The sequence below is a fragment of the Acomys minous genome (assembly GCF_964271855.1).
Source record: "Acomys minous genome assembly, chromosome: 9".
NCBI classification, from domain to species: Eukaryota; Metazoa; Chordata; class Mammalia; order Rodentia; family Muridae; genus Acomys; species Acomys minous.
In genome coordinates, this window is record NC_140490.1 from 71,878,734 (window position 1) to 71,904,217 (window position 25,484).

The 25,484-nt window shown below is 41.9% G+C and overlaps 1 protein-coding gene across 1 annotated transcript; it reads left to right on the plus strand.

The window, feature by feature from the left end:
* The first annotated feature begins 22,018 nt into the window (after positions 1-22,018).
* Positions 22,019-24,562, plus strand: LOC311604635 (putative G-protein coupled receptor 141). Its single transcript, XM_084794659.1, has 2 exons — positions 22,019-24,486; positions 24,530-24,562. The coding sequence occupies exon 1, from the start codon at positions 22,191-22,193 to the stop codon at positions 23,106-23,108; it is 918 nt and encodes a 305-aa protein (XP_084650785.1). The 5' UTR covers positions 22,019-22,190; the 3' UTR covers positions 23,109-24,486; positions 24,530-24,562.
* Positions 24,563-25,484: the final 922 nt, after the last annotated feature.

The window sequence follows — 25,484 nt, forward strand, 5'->3', positions numbered from 1 at the left end:
ACTCTTGTTTTTGTTTTGTTTTGTTTTGTTTTTTTAAGATAGCGTTGGGTTTTTGGTTTTGCTGTCACGCTGGAGGTTTCCTCGGCACATTTTGGATAGGCTACTGTTCATTTTCCAAAAGATATTAAAGTGACTGCTCTTCTGCCTTTCCAACAAATATTGGAATCTAGATGTGATTCTTGGCTGGCAAAGGTGGAGGACTAGCCTCTTTGCGGACGCCCTTTCCGTGCCTTCTTGCTGAGCTCCAGAACCACACACGCTCATAAACTCACTAGCGCCCTACAGCTTGTGGGGGCTTAAGGCACGACGCTGCCGCTTGCTACCATGGGGATTTTGTCTAGAGAATAGAACAGAGCTCTGAGATCAGCCAGTGAGTGGCTGGCTCTCTTCTGAAGGTCTTTGTGTGGGTCTCCGTGCCTTCTGCAGTCTAATCCAGTATTTCAACACAAGGATCTCCGTTTTCACAAAACGCAGTGGTTCTGTGTTCTTTGTTCTCTGGTCTGCCCTGCGTGTGTGCCTCCAGCTCTAGAGATGCAGTAGGTAAGGCTGAGTGGAGAAAGTGGGGGGGGGGGGGCGGGGGGTGCTGCAGTGAGAAGCGCTACTCAGAAATCTACTGGCCAGGGCTGAATCCCTGCAGCTGAACTGTCGAGAAGCTGAAAGCAAGGCCATACAGAAGAGACCCCGGGGATGAAGCAAGAGCGAAGAGGAGTGAGAGATAAGATCACAGGGCTGGGATGAGTCTCCAGGGCTCTGTTACTGAAGTAACAGCCAATGAGAGCTTTGATGAGCACAGCTGAAGTCATCAGTGGCCTGATCTGCCTCACAGCGGGAAGCAGTCGCCTGCTCCACCACATCTCCGCTTTGGTACCCTTTGGTGTGCAGATGAAGAGATGGATCCCAGGCCTACCTGTGTTAAGCATACACTGCACCGCTGCACTAACACCAGACGTCTGTTCAGTGCTTCCCCCGCCTTTCTCACCGCTGAGCCAAAGCTCAGCGTAGGCACAATCTCCTTACCTTTTTACCTTTATTTATTTATTTATTTATTTATTTAAAAATATTCTTTTCTCATACTCTACATCCCATCTACAATTCCCTTTTCACCACTCCTTCCAGCCCCCTTCCTCCAATCCACTCCTCCTCTGTTTCCATTCAGAAAAAAGCAGGCATCCCAGGGATATCAACCCAATATGGCCTAACAAATTACAATATGAGTAGGCACAAACCCTCATACAGGGCTGAGTGAGGCAACCCAGTAGGAGGAAAAGGGCCCGAAGAGCAGGAGAAAGAGTCAGAGATACCCACACTCCCACTGTTAGGAGTCCCATAAGAACACTAAGCTAGACTACCATAACGTATTTGCAGAGGACATAGTGCAGACCCACGCAGGCTGCTCAGTGATTGCACCTTCAGTCTCTGTGAGCTCCTATGAGCCTTGCTCAGTTGATTCTGTGGTTCGTGTTTTTCTGGTGTCCTCTGGCTTTTTTCTTTTTTTTTAAGTAATGGCTTTATGGGATGATTCACTAAGTATATGATTTATCCTTTTAAAATTCAGTTTTTTTTTTCTGTATTACATTATTCTATGAATAATTTCTCTAAAAGAAAAAACAGAATAAATTATACATAATTTATACTGGTCAGAATTTTGGGCTTGTTAACTTTTCGGCTGTATTTTGAGACAGAGTCTCATTTTGTAGCTCAGGGTAACTCCAAACCCTGGCTGTGTCAGTTTCTCAAGTGCTCGGAATATAGGCATATAATACTTAGCCAGGGTTGTTGATTTATTATTATTGTTATTATTAATATTAATTATTGTTGTTCTTGTTGTTGTTTGTTTTTTGAGTCAGGGTTTCTCTGTGTAGCCTTGGCTGTCCTGAACTCACTTTGTAGGTCAGACTGGCCTCAAACTCACAGTGATCCACCTACCTCTGCCCCCCTAGTGCTGGGATTAATGGCATGCGCCACCACACCCAGCCAATTTTTTATTATTTTATGGTGTTAGCTTTTTTCCTTCCTGCCTTTGTTCCTTCTTATGATTTGCATGCGGCATCTTTTATTGATTATGTAGTGGGTTTGTGCTTCACTAGAATTTACTCATTAAACATTTATTTATCAAGAAAATGATATGCACAAAGCCCCAGTCCAAACTCTGGAAGTTAAAATGGGAACAAAGCAGATTTGTTTTTGTCTTCAACTTTCTTAGATTCTGGTTCAGTGAGCATTAGGACAAACAGGCAAACAAACAAGATACCTACATAACACACAAACAAAGCAACAGGGCAGCCAGGCAAGTGACGTGAAAAGCATTAACACATGCTGTGGAGACTATTAACTCCAGTACGTACGTGTGTGTGTGTGTGGGCATCCTTACCTCTGAGCAAGGACTTGAGGCCAAAGCACAAAAGAAGCAAGCATGCTCAGCAGCTCTGTGGGGAACAGCCCTAAAGAAAGGTCCCTATTTTTGTACAGGAGGCCTGAGGCAGGAGCATGTCAGTGGTCATGTTCAGTTGCCATGTATTGATGAGCGAGGAAATTGCAGGTGGGGTTAAGGGCATAGCTAAGTGGAAGGACTCCCCACAGGATGATGGAGAACACTTCTAAGTTTGGTGTGGTTCTGAGTAAGGAGAGAGGCCCCTGGAGAACTGGGGGAGGAGTGGGCTGACCTTCTTTAGAGGGTGGTTCTGCCAGCTGAGCTAAGGCTGGACTGTAGGAGAAGCAGCGAAGAAGATTCAGTTGAAAGATAAATTTCAACCTGTCAGTCATAACCATGTGAGTGGTGAGAAATGTGCCTATCCCAGATTTCTTTTGCTTAATTAAAATACCATTTATTTATAGATAGTTCTTTACTGACTATTTACAAAAATCTTATAAAATGATGTAAACTCTAATTTTTGCTTAGTCCAGAGTCCTCTATTATATTTTACTGCATTGGTTTTTCATATCTTCAAAATATAAGCACGGCACAATGTTTTTATTGTTAGCATATTTATAATTATTAGCATAATTATGGGTCTCATTATGACATTTTAGAAACCATGTTTATTGCATACTTGCTAATCTTCACCCCACTTTACCCTCTCTCATCTCCTTCTGCCTTCTGCTGATCATTTCCTTTCTCCAAAGAGCTCTTTCACTCTCATATTATATGCATGTGTATGTACATATGTGTATGTGAACATGTGTGCCTCTGTGTATATGTACGCATGTGTGCATGTATGTGCATGTGTGCATGTGCATATATGTTTAAAGCTAGATTTTGCAAAGGAAATAAAACACATTTGTCTTCCAAATCTAGTTTACTTTGATTATCTTAATGGTTTCTAGTTCCATTCATTTTTCTTGCAAATGGCATGAATTCCTTCTTCTTTGCACAGTTCCCCAAGGTCTTGTAGCACACCTTACTCGTCCTTTCACGAACTCTGTCCCCACGTCTCGGCTACTGTGAGCACTGCGTTGGCTGTGCACGTGTCTGTGGTTTCCTGACTTCTGCTGTACATTCCTGAGTAGTGAAGTTGACTATGTGGCTGCTTTAATACTGTTACTCTTTTTGTCTTGTTTGTTGGTTTTTTTGGTTTTGGTTTTATTGAGACAGGGTTCTCTGTGTAGCCCTGGCTGTCCTGGAACTTGCTCTGTAGGCCAGGTTGCCCTCGAACTCACAGAGATCCACTTGCCTCTGCCTTGTGAGTGCTGAGTCTAAAGGCATGTGCCACCACAGCCTGGCTTAGTTTTAAGTGTTTTGAGGATTCTTAATGCTGACTTATTCCCTGGTGACTGCGCTAACTTGCATCCTCCCCAGGAGTGTATAATTGTCCTAGCTTTCCTACACCATCTTCAGCATTTGTTTTCACTTACTTCTTTTAGGTAGCCACTCTGACCAGGGTAAGGTGGAACTTCAGTGTTCTCTCTGTGTGTATGTGTGTGCTTATTTTTGTTGTAAATTTTTTCATTCTTTGAAATTAAAGTATAATTACATCATTTGCCCCTTCCCTTTCCTCCCTCCAACCCCTTGCATGTGCACTCTTTGTTCTCTCAAATTCATGACCTTCCTTGTGGTCATATACACACTTCCACCCACACCCCCACGCTGCCCACATGTGCATACACCTACACAAGTACATACACATGCGTGCACATACACACCCGTTACAGTTGGTGTGATGTTTCTTGTATGTATAATCCTCCCCTGGAATAACGGAGAGCCCATTTCCACTCTTCATGAGATAGTATCTCCTGCCCTCCTAAGAATCTGCGCAGGATGATATTTTAGCTATAATTGACAAAATGTCAACAGAGCCTGAAGACTAAGTGCTGCAATCACACCGGTGTTGCCTTCTAACACTGTGACCAACAGAAGACTACCTTTTTAGGAAGTATATGCTGAACACCACAAAGATAAATAAGCTAAATCTGCTAAAATAAATAACCCAATCAATTCATGGGCTGATGAATAGAACAGTCAAGCAAAATAGCCAAAGAATATATGAAAAAAGTTCAACATTTTTAGCCGTCAGGGAAAGTAAAACTAATAGAACATTGAACTATAGGCAACCAAGGCATGCTGAGTGTGAGACATGGTCTTCCCTGGGGGAAGAGTCCCCAGTGCACATCCAGTACCAGGTAGCCAACCCTGAAATCATACACATGCTCACACTCATACACATAGAATAAAATAAATAAATATTCAAAACAGTATTTTTGTGTATGGGACCTCCAAGAAAGCATCCAGCCCCCCCCCCCCCCACCGGAGTCTTTTTCACATCTCATTCTTCTTTCTGATGACTTTTAAAATGACATTTTCCATGTTAGGGAACTAAGTAGCAGCATAGTTCTTTTGCCTGAGAAATTTGGTGTCTTTCTAATGTAATTTATTGTCCCAAAGCGTTCAAGAACCAGATCTTGTTTTTTTCCATGTTTGTGTCTTGGGATGACATTGTCATGGAAGTACTCAAAGCACACTTCAACCCATTTTCAACTCTTGTTCAGTAAAAGGGCACATGCTCCTGGGTCATGCTGACCTTTGCCAAGCCTTATATTATTTAAACTTGACCAACAGAATATCCATTCAGTGATATGGTCTTGTCTACCTGGCCTTTCTCTAACTTTCATTCCATTGCCAAAAAAATAGCTTTAAAGATGAAAACATGGAAATGTCATTTGGTGATCTAAAAATCTCTGTATCTTTCGTAGTTCAAGGCTAAAATAGGAAAAACTCACACGGCCACACATTGAGCATTCGGTGAGACTCCTTAGCAGACACCTGTGCTCTCTTCTCTTATCTCACTGAGGTGCCAGACATATCAAGTGACTAGTAACCTCCAATAGATGCATCCAAATCTTTGTTCAGAGCCTCATCTTTACCCACAATGCTTTATTTATGCTTCTGTTCAACCAGAACTTCAAAGTATCCTTCAAAATCCAGCACCTGTTGCAGATCCATATTAAACATTTTAGATATTTAAATATTTATTTTAAATTCATATATTTGAAATTATAATTACATCATTTCTCCTTTCCCCTTGGCTCACTAAACTCTCCCATATACCTTCCTTGCATCCCTTTGAATTCATGGCTTTTTCCCTCCCATTAATTGTTATTGTAAGCATAAGAGCATATGTATATTCATATGTATTACTAATACAACCTGCTCAGCGTATACAATGTTACTTGGATGCACATTTTCTGGGACGACCATCTAGCACTAGATAACCAATTAGTGTCCCCTTTCCTAGGGACAGCCACCAGCTTTTCTCAACTGCTCATAGTTTTTTGTGTAAGGTTGAGGCCTCAGGGGCATTTCCCTGCTCACAGGCCTGTGCGTTGGTGTTGCCTTTATTCAGCACATATTTGGGTAGTCGTGTTAGTGAGACTTTATGGGTGTAGCTTCTGAAGTTACTAGGCGACACAATTTCGCAGCTTACTCCTTCATCCTGTGGCTGTTACGATCTTTCTGCCCCTCTTTTCCACTTGACACTTTCCCTTTTTATCTTCCACTTGCAACTCTTCTTTTAAAATTCCATGCGCTTTTCAGACCCGTGGGGATCCTGTTAAGTAATTTATCTTCCCATTTCTCTCCTTTAAATATAGAGATGTGAAGCCCTTTGTTCATACTGAATCTGTGTTACCTACTCTACAGTAAACACTTAAAATAATACTGTTTAACAACTGGGATGAGAAGCCGCACTGTAGATCCTACTCCCTAGCCTTTCTGTAATGGAAAGGTGTCCTGGAAACAGGCTATACACACGGGAGGATAGGGGACTGAATCACATTACTTTGTAAAATGCGACAACATCTCCGGGAGTCTTATTTTTGTCGGCTACTCGCTAGTGTTAGTCCTATCAGGTATTCTTTAAAATACAGTCATAGAAACCACTTCCAAGTTTCACTTCTGATTTTGTGTCGTTCCTGCTGAGTTTGGCAATAACCACACAGCCAAGTGAGGTTGTGGCAAAGGATCAGGAGGGAACTGGCAAGATACAAGGAATTTGCCAGCAGCTGAGCTTCAGGCAAACCTGCATAGATGGAAGTTTAATATATATATATATTCATTCCCCAAACATAACAGAAGGCTGGGGAAAGTTTTTAAGAGGAGAATTGGAATAATTTGTGATGCACTTTGGACTTCAGTTCTGCTTGTGTAGCTGGGCATTTGGAGTGCATAGGGAAAAGAAAGAACCTGGACGTACGAAGGAGAATATTCTTGGATTGGTAAGCCTGGGAGTAGGAAGAACATGAAAGAAGTGGGCATGAGAAGTGATGTGACTTAGCTGGACTGCAAAGGACAGAAATGACAGGACGGGTCAGGCACTCTGATCTCATTTGTTCACTGAACGAGATCAAAGAAGAATTTTCAAGTAGGAAAACGACAGGGCAGGGGACGAGAGTTTGTGACAAGGCTTCAGGCTGGTTCTTTTGGCTCAATCAGAGACAGAGAAGGGGTCCCTGGGCAGGACACGTAGTCACTGCACTGAGTGGAGCCTACACTCCTTGGGAGAGCTTTCTCAGGGGCCATAGACCGCTTCCATGACCCTGACCTCTGTTACTGCTTTATAGTAAATGACAAGTTCATTAAAGAAAGGTTCAATAAGGTCACTGAATTCCTCACATCATCTCACCCATTTAGTAAACAACTCATCACCACTATTCGAGCATCATACCAATGTTAAAAGTAATCAAAGTTTAAAACAAACTAGTACATAAATAACCAAAGTACGGAGTTAAATTGAGGGTTAATGACACAAGGATGGCATGACTGTTAGACAAATGCAAATCATCCTGAGAAGCAGCTGAGAATGTGCCCATTGACAAGATAAGCAAGCGTTTCTGGAGAAATGACCCTGAGGAAGCACAGGAACATGGCAGAGGTGGACTCCCGGGGAAGAAGAGGCCTGACGGAGAGGCCTGGGGGAGACATTAGGCCTCCATAACCGTTGTTCATGTTGTCCGGCAGCTGGCATGGCTGCTCCTATCAGGGAAGCAGAAATGGCATGGTTTACTTTCCAGGAGCTCATCAGGGATCAGCTGCCTTGTTGGCAAATAGTTTATCTTTTATTAAACAACAGCCAGCTAGGTACATATTTAAGTTTTCAGCCTTTCCTGGAGGAAAAACTTGGACCCAGAAAGCTGCCACAGCTGACGCCAAGCTTACAGATGACAGTGGCTCTCTTGCCAGGGACTCATTCTCTCCTCCTCCTCACTCAGTCTCTCTGTTTGCCTTTTGTTTGCTTTCATCTTTGTCCTCTTTCCCTTACATATTTTCTTAACAAACTGTTTTATTTTCATGAGTGTGTGGCATCATTACAGATAGAGTAACTATACCCCTTTTTTTCTATAGCATTCATATGTGAGGTGGTATCTTTAACTAACATTAACTACTATATCCCAAACATTCTATCCGGGTGTCTTCTAGGTTTGCTGTTGTTGTGATTGTTGTTGCTTTCCTGTCCACAGTGTCTGTGGAATGGATCTCATCCCCCATTCTTTGTGGGTACTCAAGTCTCACAGGCAAATGCAGTAGAGGGCTAAGTGTTTAGTAAGTCTAGAGTCATGCAAATGACTTCGGTTCCATTTGGCTAGCTAATGCCACTGTTATGCCTTGTTTGGAGAAAACATTGTGTAAAGAAATGAGGTCTGCAGGGTGGATGTTCACCACTGCTAAATCCAAACCCCTCAGGAGGATTGTCACAGATTTCAATGTTTCTGCTTCAGTCTGGATGGGATGTACAATTCTTAAGTGTGATATTGATATAAGAATTTGGTCCACCATGCTATCGTTTCTCATAGATCAAAACGATCTGCTATGGATATAAAGTCCTGGCATTTTTCTTACACAAGTGATGATGTTACTCTTGGACTCTGCTGGTATGACACTGAACATGCACAGCCATGGCTGTGAGCTACACATCCACATGGGATAATAAATCACCTTCAGGAGAAAAAAAAACCATTTAGGTCATTTAGTTTAAAAGTCTCAGCATCCCTATGGCTATTCTATACACTCTGTATAGGAAGACTTTTCTTACATATATTCTCTCTCCCCTCCCCTCCCCTCCCCTCTCTCCCTCTTCCCCTCCCCTCTCCTTTGGTCTCTATCTTTCTCTCCCCCCCCCCATTCCCCTTCTCTTTCTGTCATGAAGAAAATGGGCTCTAACTGCTGTGCTCTCAAAACCTTTTATCAGTTCATCATCTTCTTCCCTTGGTATCAAGGACTGTCTTTGGCATCAACCGGGTAAACTGAGGTAGGGGCGTGGATCTGGGGGCTGGCTGGTGACACTGCAGACTTTCTCTAAGGGCAACTTTGCAGGCTGGAGTTGATTGTTACCAGCAATGACTTCCACTGAGTTGCAAACTGAGGGGCCAGAATCAAATTGTTGTCTGTGGGCTGATAGCTTCTTGGTGAGGGCTCACAGCTACCAAGTAAGTGGGGTCTAGAGCTCATGGCTTCTAGTGGGGGCTCTCACTGGTGGTGGCAGGTGCCTAAAAGAGAAAGGAAAGAAGGAGAGAAAAGGACCACACACTTACACTTGATGATGAAGTAAGACAGACTCTAGCAGGTAAGTTCCAACAAGCTTCTTCTCTCGAGCTTCTCTTACTTTACACACACACACACACACACACACACACACACACACACACACAGACACACACACACAGACACACACACCTTAGTGGATGGAACAAACTCTGAGGAGCAAGTTTCAACCCAACCAGCTACTGTACATATGCACATACACACACATATAGACATTTGGTGGATGGAACAAACCCCGAGGAGCGAGTGCCAACAACTTTCTTATTTCTCTCACAGCTTATATATCCCAGCAAGATCTTTCAAACTGTACAAAACTCATAATGTGGTCACAATCTATCTTTCTTTAAGTGCATAATTACAATGAGTATTCATAAGAAAAACATGTCCCTCAGTATCTTCACATGATCAAATGTTTTACATATTATGGATGAAAAACAAGTTATTTCCAAGAATACTTAAACATTTGTAACTAACCAACTTGTTATGTGTAGGCTCACTTTTCTTAACCAATATATTTTATAACAACTTATTAACCAAGCGTACATCACTTATAACCTGACTAACCAAAACAATACTAAAAGAGGATTAAGAAACACAATAACAAAACTGTAAGGATATCAGTTCCAAGGAATGATTCTCCTGGCATAGTCAGCAGGATTTCTTCTGCTGGAACCTATAGTAACCCAGAACCTCAGCGGGTGCTGGAGCCCCGAAGCCTTCCCTCGAGTGGTTCTCTCTAGGAGGGTCTCAAAGTGGAGCAATGAACAACTAAACTATGCGAAGTCTCCAACAAGCCTCCTCTCCAGTTCTGGGCTCATTTATATATCTCCTCCCAGAGTCTGTTCATGGGATCTTTTCAGCTGGCAACAGTTATGTGTTAACAGAGAATAAGCAAGCAAGGTAATTTCTCAGCCAGCTTTTTTTCACTGGCAGGCTGTAATTTGTGGTTACAAAGAAAGAGTCAATTATCTTAAAAAGTAATATTATAAAAATCTTAAAAGAATCACAAATCTAAGCTTCTATATTTAAAAAGTCAGCCATTTTTACTAAATCCTAAATGTACTCATCTATTTATTAATATTTTTATTAAATCATATCAGGAAGCTGAGAGCAAAACTAAGTTTAAGAAATTAGTCACCTTGAAGTCCAGCTTCACTGAGAGTCACGTCAGCTAGTGCTAATTGGGGGTGTTGTCTTTACCAACCTCAAAAAGTCCCTAGCTTTAACAATTAAGAGTGTACTTTTTCTTAACCTCAAACTGTTCCCTAAGATTTCCTGCATCAGAGCCAATGACAAAAATGTCTTTAGCTAACCTTGTTGTTAGCCATCTACATCTGCAGGTTCTTTTCAAGTGTGATGACTGAATCATTAATGTGCTCCAGCAGCAACACCTGAAAGAGATCTAGCCTTGTTATTGTGTGTGTGTCAGTGGCACTGCCCAGGGAGGGGCTGGAAGACCCCTTTCTAGTACTCACACAATTCATGTATTAGAAGGATTATGAGGACCGCAAGGGTAACACGCAGAGCTGTGCTCCATAACAGCATGAAGTCCTCAGGACACTAGTTCTCAGGGCTAGGCCCCACCAAGACACGTCCATGGGGGGTCTGCTAACCTGTGGGCCGGATTCCATGAGTTCTAGAGCTGTTGTTTTGCTGTTCCCACTGCATGGCCCCCAACACGTTGGCTCTGGTCTGATAATTGTTTAGTTTTCAAAGGCTGGTGGCCAATTTGGAGGTAGGTACTCGTTACATTGGCTCGGGTCCTCTTTAAGAGAAGAGCAAAAGAGTAAGTGCCTCGGAGAGAGAGGTAAAGAGGAAGGAGGTTTTCGGGTTTTTTTTGTTTTGTTTTGTTTTGTTTCACACACGGGACAGAGGTTTTTAGCTTCTGTTTTCTCGTTGCTTTACACGGGTTCCTCAAGGCCTGGTGGTTGAGTCTGGTGTGAAGTGAGCGTGCGCCCCCAGCAGGCACGTTGAGAGGGAGCAGCAGCAGTTTAATGCCAGGGTCGATTAGCAGATTAGCAGATTAGCAGGGTCGATTGGCGGAATGGAGAAGCTCTAGATTGAGCGAGACCAGCTGGGAAATCTAACGCAATCTCCTGATTACCCAGGAGCAAAGCACAGTAGCAATGGAATCATAAACCGGCAAAAAGCTAGGTGCAGGGAGGCAGGCTTATTGAGGGAGCCCCAGGAAAGTCCCTCAGGGCCAGTTTCCTAGCTGGGTAGGTGTTGTCGATAGGTGGACGAAGAAAGCTTGTCTATCAAGAACACTCGAGGGTCAGGGGTGGGGGTGGGGGGCAGCCAATATGCTATAGCACTGATGGTCCAGCACAGGCCAGGAGTGCAAGCAGTCCTGGGAGTGGAGCTGGGCAAAGAAGTAGAATGAGACTGAAAAAGAAAGGACTGCTGGAGCCGTGCTGAGGACAGGATGGAGCAGGGAGTGGTTTAACAGGACCTCCCGGCTTGTCAATGAACAGTTTCTCATTGGGAAATGCTTGGCCCCAAGCTTAAGGTTGGAACTGAAATCACTGGCAAGAAGGCTGAGGGATGGGGCTGAGCTTGGCGGAAGAGAGATTGTTGAAGAGAAAAGCAAATGCCCGACTCAGGCTGATGGGAGATATTGCCACATCAACTTCTTTGTGAAACAACCAAGAAGGTCAGATAAGCGGCCGCTGAGTCAGGGGACTACAGCCCTTTGGCTACAGGGAGTGCGCCAAAGTGTCAAGTGAGGCGGAGAACACAAACGATGTTTGTGGCAAGGCAGGAATGAGCAGTTGTGCGCATGGGCATGGGCGTGGGCAGTGCGGGAAGATGCGGCATTCCCTGCTGTCCTTTTCTAGCGCATCAGTTTCCAGCTGTGGTTAGACCTGTTTCCTCCGCAGGCTGCTTGGCGAGGAAAGTCATCTTAGCAGCTTGGACTCCAGTTCTGAGCGCAGGGAAAGCCTTACGTCATTGCAGTAGCTGGTGTCACCATAGTACAACGGATGTCTGCAGAACACGGGCTGGGAACCGTGGTGAAGAAAGTCATGGAAAGACGCGGCTCTGCTCAGCACCGTTGACTGTTCCTGCTTCAGCTGTCCTCAGACCACTTTCCTGGGCCACTCAGAAACCCGGAAGGTAGCAGGCCTTTTAGAGGATGCTTAGGATATTCTGGGAAAACATTTCTACTTCATGCTTTTAGGCGTTTTCTTTCTCTTAAACTAATTGATATTACTGATCATGTACTATTATTGGTTACTACTATCTTAAATCTTCCCATATATTACATAACTTGTCTTGATTATTTGAGACAGAAAAAAGATTACATTTTAGGTGAGAACATAAGCCTTACAGAAACTGATTAATTTTCCCATAGTAACTTTGAAAACAGAGAAAAGTAAGGAATGAAATAACCTCCTGTGCTCTTAGATAGTCATTTAGTTATTCCTCAACTTAATATTTAAGACAATACTTTGTGTTGGTGACTCTGTCAATACAGCAGGGGAAATGAAGAAAAGTGTATACCATCTCATCTTCTTGGAATTTGTAACCTGGAGGTTTGGATAAGGAGAAATAAAAAAACAATATCCTTTTGTCCAAGTAATTGTTTAAGCACATAAGTGAAGAGCCTAGAATATTCTGGAAGAAAATGCCAGGCAGACCTGACCTACTCTGTCTGGGATGCAAAGCAGCCTCCACAAAGTGATGACAGTGGACTTGAGTTCTAAAGAATTAGTGGATAACTGGATAATGGGATTCAAATGAGAATACTAGGTGAAAAAAGTCTGGGTACTGCAGAACTTGGAACAAGGTCACTGTAACCAGGACATGCAGGGTGACTAGCGAATATTGAGGAGTATACTCACTTATGCAGGCATTAGGTAATGTGCTCCCAAATGTACAATTCACAACATCATCCATAATTTACCATTCATAATGGAATTATTCAAGTCATAGTAGAACATTGACACAGTTAGGAAACGAATCTGCATGTTTAGAAGGATGTTACCTTTCTCTGGGGTAGAAATAATTCATCAGTTCTAAAACAGTATTTACTGTGCTACCAAAACACCCCAGATTGCATTGGCATCTGGATCATCATGGGATGGAGTGGCTATCAGATGATCAGATATTTCAACAAGAACAATCTAAAAGGCGAAATTTGATAAAACACAGGCTGACGATATAAACAAATGGGCAATACTTACCTAGCATGTACTAGGCCCTTGTTTTAAGCCCCAGCACCAAACTTAACTAAGTTAAATAAAATGCAGAATTTATTGGCCTGAATATGTAGTCAAGGCATTGAGTAAAATAGGCAAGCCTCCTGAGGAACTCAAAGAAGTTACCTGGACAACTTCTTTTCCATTTTGACATTTTCTAACCCAGGGCTACAAATTCAAATTCTTTCTTAATATGATGGATTCTGGTGTGGGAGAGAGACCCACAGTCTTAAAATAGAAAATTTCTATAAAGTATGGGAGAGATGTAAATGGCTTTGCAAGAAAAGATTTGAGGTCAGCCTAGTGCAGTGGTTCTCAACCTTCCTAATGCTGTGACCATTTAACACACTTCCTCATATTGTAGTATCCTCAACCATAGAGTTATTCATTGCTATTTCATAACTGTAATTTTCTACTGTTATGAATCATCATGTAAACATCAAGATATCAGATATGAAACCTCCAGTGCAGTTGAGACCCACAGGCTGAGAACTGATGGCCTAGATCATTCTCTAAAGGTACCCAGAATAATACTTTTGACTATTACTGAAAATGTGTGAGGAGTAAAGTGGTAGACTAAGCCTTACTAGGACTGAGGAAACTGTTACGACCTTCCTTGGAGAGATAGGAAGAAGCTTTTACTCCCCATAGATAGGGAACCAGTGACAGGTCAAATACACGATCCTAGCCATGTCTAGTGAGTTTACAGAAGCTACTTACAAAACTATGGGTGAGGGGTTATAGACTGAGGGTGAAAGTCTCAAAGGTAGCTGTGCCATTGAAAACTCAACAGCATGGGTAATGACTCACAAAAGCTGCTGCCCTGGAATGCTCTCCAGGACTTGCTGGCATCTCGATAGACTGGAGAGTGTCATCTCATGTTTACTGCCTATGTAACCTTGGAGGGAAGCCAGGTCAATTTTGTAAGTTTCAGGAGCTTCCTGAGCTCTGTAAATGGCTATATTTTTTTGTTCTAGGTTGCAATGTTTGCATTGGAGAAAACTGGTATATAGTGCAAGCCATGAGTCAAAATAATCTATTTTGGAGTTAAAGGTAATTTCAACTTCTAAAGAAAAAACATTATATGGAAACTTTACATATGAAAAACTAAATTCCAGAAGTTAATATTAAATTACTATATATGAAATATTAGAATCATATAATAGAAAAACAAGAGAAAAATCACCTAAAATGTATTATAGTTGCCAGTACCAAGACTTTTAAATAAACTAGTTAAAATATTTAAGAATTAGAAAAAAATAAAGTCAAAATAATTTTTGCTAAAGTGTCATAAGCAAAGTAAAATTTTATACCAATATAAGCAGAGTCTAGAACTGAAAGTGTTTTGCTATGAACTCATCTGTTTTATTTGATAAGACACAGCTAGTTATAAGAGAACTGAACAAGAACAACTGAAAATACCCAGATAGAAGAAAAAAAAGATAAAGTAGAGATAAGAGAAACAACGAAGATGCCTAGCTCAATTGTGCCTAGCTCAACTGTAACTGAGCTGTGAAGGAAAAGAGTGAATTGGAAGAAAACAGCATCTCTAGGGTCAGTGGTAAGACTTGCCCTAAGGTCGCCAAGGATATCAAGCAGTTCACTTAAAAAACGAAGAGAGATACCAAGCCAGATAATCGGAGGAGGACCCACAGTCATGAGACTATGCCCAGCACAAAGAAAACCACCTACTTGGCTCAAAGCTTAAGAAACAAGATGTAGATCCTTAGTAGATGCAGGAGCTGCATCAACGGCCAAAGTACCAACTATGAAGGCTATAGTATGATGGCACAGCATCTTTAAAGTGCTGGAAGAAAGCATTATCCTATGCTGCTACACCATGAAAATTTATCTCCCATTGAAGATGAAATGAAGACATATCTTCCGATGCACTCACACAAAGACTAAGAACGCACAGTCTTTCACTAGAGGAAATACTAAATGGAGTTTCTCAGCAGAAGCAAACTTACTCTAGGTGGAGGAGCATGAGGATATAACAAACAGTGGATAAGGAAGCTGAGTAGATAAATATAAAGTTATGGATGAAACAGTTACAGTAAAGTTGCACAAGGTATAACACATGTGCAGAACTTGATTCTTCCACATCTGAGATGGTTGCAGCCAGAGCCAGTGCTAAGGCCAAACTGACATGAGAGCTCTCTGTCCAGAGGAAGGAAACCCAGTTCCTAGTGTTAGAGTGACTCAGTTTTGAGAAGAATAGATAACTCTCACCTAAGGGTTGCAGGACCCAGGTACTTAGGATTTCAAAAACAGTTACCCAGCTTCACCCTGAAACAGTGGCTTCTTGTTTCATACCAAGAAAGATTTTTTAAAAATGCAGACACCCATGGGAGTAAGCAAAGTGGAAGTGAGGTTTATTTAGGAAAATTAGGGAAAGACACTTCTGAGGGTAGCAGGGGTACCCAAGAGAGGGACCCTAGAGACTTTCTGGTAGAAACTGGACAAAGACAAACAGACTTTCTGTTGAGACTGGCTAGTATTCTGGGCCATCATGGGCTGAGCCGAAGGGAAGTATACATGCTCTATGCGTGTAGCCTTGGCACACATGACAGGCGAGCATGCTCTGTTCATGTTATTCACCCAGTTAGGGGTGGGTGAACCTCCCCTTTCATCAGTCTCTAAACCTGTTTGTTAGCTGGTGACCTTGACTGTCTGTGAGTTGCTTCCCAGTAGCCACCAACTTTCCGGGTGTTCTGTCAGCTGTAAACTATTGTATGCTATGTTTGCTCGCACATTTCTGAGGTCAACCTGTAGCTTCACCACGAGTGAGGGTGACCCCTATCATGGCTACCACGAGAGAGCTGTGATTGTTCTTGGTTACCTAATAGTTAACTCACTTTTCCTAAAATAGATGCGGGCTTTTTAAGACTCCATCCTTATGACTGAACCTGTTCCTCTTAGCTGCATCAGAAGCAAGGGTGTGCAGGAAAGCAGGGGGGCCTTTCATGTGCTCTTTGGGGAGCCAGCCAGCCAGCTGACACCAGACCAATATCCCTGCCCTCCCCTTATCTGCTCCTGTGGTTGTTTCACTTGCAGCCTCAAACTCTTTTATCTCTCAGCCCCAGTGTTCTTGACTTCACCATTTTAACCGGGACCTTCCTTTTGAGCCGCAGAACTGCCCTCCTGAAACAATTGTCACTGATAAAGAGTTTTGACTGTGGCCCTTTTCCCTTACTACCTTTGGTGAGGTCGCTCCTGACACAAGGGCAAATCAGAGGAAAGTGAGACTTCTTATTTCCATGTGGTTATCGATAGCGCCCAGAATTCCCATTTTGAAGGCAGAATTTTTAAACTTGAGATATTTCTTCCAGAAGACTTCAACATAGAACCCGAAGTCTATTTTATGACCAAAATTTATCATCCTGTTACATACAAGTTAGGAAGAAAATGTGTAGATACTTGAAATCTAGGAATGCTCCACCTTGGTATTCCATAAAGACTTCCAAATACCTTTAACTAGATGATTCAATAGCAAACATCCCAAGAGGGTGTAGGCTTCAACCTTTTCCAAGCCTACTTTATTTGGGGTTCTTTAATGCTTATACCTCCCTTCCAACCCACCTACCCTAGATAGGAGAGAAAGGAAGTTTATGGGAACTGGAGAAGTAGACCTTTTTTATACTTAATTCCTGGAAGGGATTCCTCTGGTGTAGCTGGCAGGATTTCAGCAGGCCAGCAATTCAACCAAAGATGCTGCTGGAACCTGGAATAGCAGCCAGAACCAGGAGCACTAGCTGGAGCTAGGAGCCTCGAAGCCTTCTAGGGAGTGGTTCTTTCTTGGAGCATCTCGAAGTTGAGTCATGAACAGCCAAGCAATACCAAGACTCAAAAAACTCCCACCTTCTGTTTTCACATATGTGTGTGTGTGTGTGTGTGTGTGTGTGTGTGTGTGTGTGTGTCTCGTGCATGCGCATGTGTACATATACTCTCAGAGTCTGTACTAAGATATGTTTCAGCTGGCAATAACCAAGCCCTCACATGAGGTGGTTCGTCTTCTAGTGGATAAACATCACCTGTTCTCGCACAAATCTGTTCCTCACCCCACACTTGGTATCAAAACAAAAACATGTTTACATCTATTACATATCTCACGCTTGGGATAAAAACAAAAACATGTTTATGTCCACCACAGCAAGGCATGAAATAAAAGGTCCCCTCCAAGCACAGAACTCCATGGAATAGACTTTACACAAGAGTGCTGTTTAAGCTGATGGCATCGTCAGGCACATACCACTTCTGATCTGTCAAGTTTGCCTCTTTTTATTGTCTGCAGTTAGTGGGCACAATCTTAGAAACACAACCGGAAAAATATCCAGTCATCCTCAGTCTTTGGTGATTAAATACATATTGGCAGATTTCTATTCTGCCTTGGCTGTTTGCAATGTGTGAGCAAAAAGTTAGAAGTATCATGATCAATGCAAAATGTTAGGACGCAGGGGCTTTCTTTGTTTATCCATTTCCCCAACCATTGTCTAACCAAAAAGCACGGTGAATGAATGTGGATATTTTCATTTATTTATTTTTGTTTTGATGATTATAATTATTAGTATTTTAATATAATTTCTTAAAATACAAAATTTAAGTGTATTATATTGCTACCCTGGATTTTAAAATAGCTCTTCCAAAAGAGGTCTTTAGTGCTAGTTGCCTGTCCCAATTTAGGTATTTCATTTAAGAAGGATGGTATCTTATTTTATTCTTATCATCATATTTCCCACATTTCTTATTACCTACTTGTGATGGCTAAAATCTGCAGCCACTCCATTAGAATATACTCTCTAGCTAATCTAACTTTGTTTAGTTGTAGAAGATGGAGAAGTGTGATACTTTTAACCCAAATTGGAACATTAAACCTTGTAGCTAATACCACCATAACTTTTCTGACATGGACCATTTTGTATAGTTTGTCTAAGAACTTTTACAGGCCATGTGTTTAAGTTGTTTATTCTAGGATAATAAAGCATACATAAACTTAAAATTCATGAAAACAGTAACATGAAAGGAAGGGGTAAATCAATCCAAAGTATTCTGAATTTGTAGTACTACAACAGAACAGACAAACACATTTTTTTTGTTCAAAAGTATACATTTTAAATCTCTGAATCCTTAAGCCTATAAGCAAAGAGACTGAAAAAAGGTACAAAATATAGACTCTAAGCCAATGGTTCTCAGCTTTCCTAATGCTGCAAACCTTTAATACAGTTCCTCATGTCCCAACCATAAAATTATTTCATTGCTAATTCATAATTGTACCTTTGCTACTGCTATGAATAGTAATGTAAATACATGATATACAGGACATCTGATATGTGACTAGCAAAAGGGTCACAACCCACAGGCTAAGAACCACTGTAAACAAAACAGGTTCAAGAACATCAGAAAAGGTAGATTTTTATAGAAAATTATTATTAGAAACATTGAAGTCAGAGCCAGGTATGGTGGTGCATATTCATAATTTGAGCTTTTGGCCAGCCAGCCACCCAGCCAGCCAGCTGAGGCTGAGAATTAGGGGTCTGAGCCTAGCATTGACTCTGTCCTGGTTTGCTTGTCTGTTGCTATGATAAAACACAAAGCAAAAGCATCTTGGGAGAGAAGGAGGCTTACGTAATCTTAAAAGTTACAGCCTACCACTGAGGGATGCCCGGTCAGTGGCTCAGGCAGGGCAGCAACTTGAAGCTGATACCACTGAGTAGCCCCGCTTGCTGGCTCATGCCCAGCCAGGTGCCATATGCAGCCAGAACACCTGGGTAGGGATGGTGCTGCCAGCCGTAGCCTGGGCTCTCCCACATCCATCAAGATGGTCTCACAGGCATGGCCGCAGGGCACTCTGAGCTCAGCAAGTCCTCAGCCGATGTTCTCTCTCCCCAGGTGGCTCTAGTTCTGTCAAGTTGACAACAAAAACTAATTGGCCTGATTACACAGGCCTGATAGACTCTGTTGCCAAAACAAAAAGACATGTTGCAAGCACTCCACACTGAGTACCTGAGCACGTCACAGTTTTCTATCGGCTCTTGAATTTAAAGATTGGCATTCGTAAATACCGAGGAGCAGACCCCTTCCTTAACTCAGCCTGAAAAGCCCAGTCTCTTGACCTGACTCTTTACTGCTTTACTCCGTTTACACCAGATAAAATGTATGATGGATATTTAACATGCCTTGATATCTGAGGTCCGAAACTTATAGCTCTGAACCCCGGAATTCTGCCATAGCTGTCCGAGAGCAAATGGATCGCCCCGCTGCGGTGTTATCAGATAACACAGATGTTTTTGCATATTGGCATCTATCACTGTCCAACTCTTGGCTCCACCCGCAGTCACGTTCAGGGACTAGAGCATCAGAAAGTCTGCAACAGTGAAGGAAGCAAGAAAGAGTGAGAAGCTCTATAGGATGTGGCACGTGGTCTCCCATCCTTATGGAGAGGCAGTGAGGGAGGCCTTGGGGCTGTTTCACCTCCTTAAATTCCATGTAACAATGTTGTTATGCAGCTGGGAGCCTACTGTAAGAATAAATCACCCAATATGGTGTAGTCCTGGCACATAGAAATTGTTTAACACATGTTTCTGATATTTGAAAGGCAGTGATCATGGAGGTTTAGAAAGAGATTGATTCAAGTGACAGACCACTGACTTTACTCTTTTCTTTTAGGAATCAGACTTACTACACCAACAGCTGGAGGAAATGGTGAACAGATGTCTTGGTGGCACATCCATGTTCCACTCAGATGACAACAAGGCCATTTCCACTCCATAGAACTGCTCTTCTACTGAGAAAAAACTAAAGGCAAGTAGTGAGATTACGCAACGCAACAGCAAACTTTCAGGGCTTCCAAGGAGATACAGTTAGGTGCGTCACAGCTTTCTGAAATGTGTGCTGTGCCCACAAAAGCAAAGGCTTTCTGGAAGGGGTCAGGGCATCATGTTTTAATGATGGTAAAGAGAATACATGAGCACTCATCATTTTAAGTGTGTAATTCTGTGATGACATCAGACACCCATGCCCCAATGTTCTATATACAACTTTAACTAAAGCCCACCTCTCCCCCTACACGTTAGGCTACATTTACCTTTTTCCTCTCACATTAGTTTTTACTTTTCTACAATATATATACTTTGTGTCACTTTGTATTACTGCAGAATTTCTCAACTTTTTAGAAATCATTATTTTCTTACAAAATATTTTAGAGATCTTTTTTCTGATTGTCTTCCCTGTTCCTCTGAAAATTTAGTATATCTCTGTGTCTGGTTAGTTACTATACATGCATCTCTACTTGATACATAGAATAATATTCCTTACCCTTAATTAACCTTCTTTGTACCTTTAGAATCACTGTGACCTCACTGAGAATTTACGTGATTTATACAAAGTTTTTGACATTTATGGACACAAAGTATATCATTTGGTTTAGTGATTAGTTTATAATTTCAGTAAGCATGCATTGTTTGAAGAGGTGTTCAGAAAGCTTTAAGAACAATTGCAAATGTGTTACAAAAGTCAGGTACTCAGTGAATCACTCAATCGCTGTTCTTGCTCAGTTCCAGTTTTCCTAATGTCAGTAAACAAATATCTTAAATGTTTTCATTATTATGCAACTGTTCAAGTCAGAACACTAGGCATGACCAAACTTATTTTCCTCCCTTTAACCAAGAAAACTTGGGCACTGTAACCCACCACATTTTGGATTTTTAATAATATGTTTTAATTTCTTGAGAGTTTCATACTGGGATTATGTATATTATTGATCTTTTGGGATGAGAAACCATTGGAATATTTAAATAGGAAATTAGATTTTGTTTGTGCAGTGAAATCCAAAGATTAAAAAATTCTTACTAATAACTAATGGAAAATGTGGAGGGCTAGAAAGATGGCTTAGCAGTTGAGAACAACACTGGCTGCTCTTCTAGAGGACCCAGGTTCAATTCCCAGCACCTACCATCTGTGCCTCCATTCCCAGAGTTGTCTGACATCCTCTTCTGGCCTCTTTGAACACCAAGCACTCCTGTGTTGAACACATATGGATACAGGCAAAATACCCTTTGTATCCTGGTCTACAAAATGAGTCTAGGACAGCCACGGCTACACAAAGAAACCCTGACTCGAAAAACAAAATAAAATAAATAATAAAAATAAGAATTCAAAGAATGGATTATTCTCCATTTGGAAAATGGAGGACTGAGTATTCATAAAGAGGGATTTTCAGGAGTCCTAAGAAGAAGTGAGAGTGGGTCTTCTTAAAGTTGCAAGCATTTGGAGACATGGCATATTGGGAGCCATGTCACATTTCTGGATAAGAACTTACCCAAAGCCTCATAGGGGATAATGTAAAACTATCATAAGAAAAGCAGATTTGTGTAGTTTTCTATGGCCTTGACTTCCCTGGGCTTTGGTCAAGTTAGTCAGCATTCTTAAGGAGTTAAATATGAATATTCTTGGGTCATTTGCTAATTACTTGGAAGGACTTAGAGAAATAGAACCATGTTAAGAATATTTTGTATCACTTCATCAACCACTCAGCATGCCTCTGGGATAGAATTCTCATAAATCCTGATGTTTTTGTGGAAAGAGGGGAAGAGATTAGAAGAGATGCGTTCACATCACAGTCCCTGGGTTCTGTTTCCTCCCTACAACCCTGTCAGAAAGAAAAAACGTCATCAAGCATGGCCCTTGACCTTGTGCTTTCAGAACCATGAAGCTCTTTTTAAACTCCATCTGCAGCATTGCTATTATCAATATCAAGCATACTAATGAAGTGGTTTGTTGTTTTAGGTGTAGTGGCTACAGAGAGTGCTATCTTCATTTTTAGAGCATATAAAGTGTATGCCGTGAAGACAGATAAAGTACAGAGCCACGCTGTCAGTACATTGGAGGAGCTGTGCACAAAGGTCTGGAAGTTTGTCCAGGTGTGCTGGTGTTTTTTTGTTTGTGCAGGCGATGTTTGAAGAATGGATGGATACAATACCTCCAAGAATTCCTCCTGTGATCCTATACCGGTACACCATTTAACACCACTTTACTTCATGGTGCTCATTGGAGGACTGGCAGGCGTCATCTCCATCCTGTTCTTGCTGGTGAAAATGAACTCACGTTCAGTGACCACCATGGCCGTCATTAACCTGGTGGTGGTCCATGGGGTATTCCTACTGACCGTGCCTTTCCGTTTGGCGTACTTCATCAAGGGGACCTGGACGTTTGGATTACCCTTCTGCAAATTCGTGAGCGCCATGGTGCACATCCACATGTACCTCACCTTCCTCTTCTACGTGGTGATCCTGGTCATCAGGTACCTCATCTTCTTTAAGCGTAGAGACAAAGTCGAATTCTACAGAAAATTGCACGCAGTCGCTGCTAGCACTGCCATGTGGCTTTTGGTCATTGTCATTGTGGTGCCCGTGATAGTTTCTCAGTACGGAAATAATGAAGAGTACAATGAACAACAGTGCTTTAGATTCCATAAAGAACTTGCCCACGATTATGTCCAAGTTGTGAACTATATGATAGTCATTGTTGTCATAACCATTGCGATGATTCTCCTGGGTTTCCAAGTCTTCATCACACTGTCCATGGCGCAGAAGTTTCGCCACTCCTTGCTGTCCCACCAGGAGTTCTGGGCACAACTGAAGAATCTTTTCTTCATAGGCATAATCCTGATTTGTTTTATTCCCTACCAGTTCTTCAGGATTTATTACTTGTATGTAGTGGCACATTCCGAGAGTTGTAAGAACAAAGTTGCATTTTACAATGAAATCTTCCTGAGCACAACAGCAATCAGCTGCTATGATTTGCTGCTCTTCGTCTTTGGGGGAAGCCATTGGGTTAAGCAAAAGATTACCGACCTATGGAATTGTCTTTTATGCCGCTAGCCGGGGACCTACAGTGCTCATTTCATTCTGTTGTGGATGAGAACAAGCAAGGGAGGCGAGAGTGGTTTTGCACTGCTTGATCAGCCAAAGAAAAAGAATAAGAAGTGTCCAAGGGCCATGCCCACTCCTTATTCTACCCCCTTTGTTTGTGAGGGATGCCCATGCAGAGATGAGTTGTGGTTAAACCTACATGGAATTGCAACACTGCATGATTTTCCAGCATACGGTGTCTGCTCGGCCCACCCAGAAACCATGTCTACTGGGTGCTGGGGTTCTGTTAGGGCCTGGTGACTTCCTGGGTTTGAAACATGGTTTTTCTACTAGGCTTTGGGCTGCAGTTAGCTAAAGACTTATTTTCACTCAATTTCCCCTTCGTAAAGCTAATCCTGGTTATCAACCAGCCTCAACAAGGCAAACTCTGCTTGGCTTACCAGACTAGTTGGCACAGTTAACACACACCCTGGGAAGAAAGCAGGAAAGTGTAGGAGTGAGAAACTTTTCTGTATCATCCTAACTTTCGAGGAAACACCAAAAGTCCTGTTCTAATGAGCTTTTCTGGCCCTGTCTTTTTAATGGTTATGTGTAGGGACTTGGGGATGTGACTGCACAATATGGTAGACCATACTCTTCTCTCTGAACATTACCTGTAACTTTCCTAAAATGCACACGTCAGAATGAAAGTCTGACTCAGAGAATGCTCCAGGCCAGTGCTCTACAACACAGAACAATTACATTTTTTTTCTTTCTGTTTTTTTTAAGGATTTTTGCATGTCTGGGGCCACAGTTAATGCATTTCTCCCCTTACTGACTTCTTTAAGTTGCACGCCACTCTTAAAGTCGTATGTTTTTAAGTAAACAAAAATTGTTTTGAACAGAAAGAAATTTGGAGAAGATATGGGATGATCCTTAATTTAGAATATATAAATTTAGGTTGGGTTAAGAGAGTTTTAGAAAACATTTTAAAATGAATGAATAAATAGGCTGGAAAGTAACACCATTCCATCCTTTAAAATATTAAACCATATGATTATCATTGCCAAATTCTTACTAGCATTTTGCAATTTGGTTCCTAACTCATGATATGGCATATTAAACTGCATTACATTTTTATTTCAATACTGATTCAAGAATAAGCTCACATACAGGTTTATAGTTTATACTTAATTGGCTTTTTAAAAAAATTTGCTTATTCCTCTTATATCTGTTTCTGGCCCCCTCAGTTTCACAATCTTGAAACTTTTCAGGGAAGTGGGCCATGTCCAAATGTAAGGTTTCAGAAAACCTGGAGTCATTAGTGGTGTGAGTAGAAGAGCAGGTGGGTCAGGTGTGCCAGGTGTGCCAGGGGGGATCAGGAGAATCAGGTGGGTCAGGTGTGCCAGTGGGGGGGGGGTCAGGTGGGTCGGGAGAGTCAGGTGTGCCAGGTGTGCCAGGGGGGATCAGGAGAATCAGGTGGGTCAGGTGTGCCAGGTGTGCCAGGGGGGATCAGGAGAATCAGGTGGGTCAGGTGTGCCAGGTGTGCCAGGGGGGATCAGGAGAATCAGGTGGGTCAGGTGTGCCAGGTGGGGAGGGGGGTCAGGTGGGTCGGGAGAGTCAGGTGGGTCAGGTGGGTCAGGGTCAGGTGGGTTAGGGTCAGGTGGGTCAGAAGAACTCTTCTTCTCAGAAGAGACATCCTTACATCTAAAGGCTGGTCATGACTTGATGCTGTTTGATGGATCCCACCTTAATCTGAGGGGCAAGAAGGGCCCTATGAGGCTCTAGTTTCAATAAAATTACTAAGGCATAGCAACTAATCCTAAAGAAAAGATGTAGCAACACACTGAAACATGACTGTTTCTAACTTTTACTCTTTAAAATTTCATTTCTTCTTTCCCATCTCCTTAAAAAAAAGCATTTATTTCATTTATTAAGTTTTCTTTTCTTATTTATTTTCTAAGTTTTTCCTCACTTTTATTTATAAAGGTTACAAGATCATTACTAACTCACATAAACATTTTAAGAAAAGGTGTAACGTCTACAAAATGTATAAGAAAGTAAAGAGCATGAATTATTTAAAATTCGTTTTACTTCTGAGGGTTTCCTTGAAGGTTTTCTTCTTATGGTGACTGTAGTTATAGACTGTGCATCTTACTTTTATAGACTGGATTATATTTTCCAGATTTCGGATATGCTGATGCAAAGCAGCTATGCAGTTTTCAATACTACAAGAAAGCGTCCATCTATTTCTACAGCCTACATGTTACCTAGAATACAGATGTGCAACATTCTGTAATTTATAATACCTTATTGATCAAGTGCCACAAAATAAATGAAACATTTTCAAGTTGTCTGGTCTTTTGATTTGGTCGCCATAAATGTGGGTGCCCTATGGGAATGGGA

What these genes read in the sequence shown, in the direction of transcription:
- LOC311604635 (XM_084794659.1), top strand. Translation starts at nt 22,191, where the DNA reads ATGGATGGATACAATACCTCCAAGAATTCCTCCTGTGATCCTATACCG.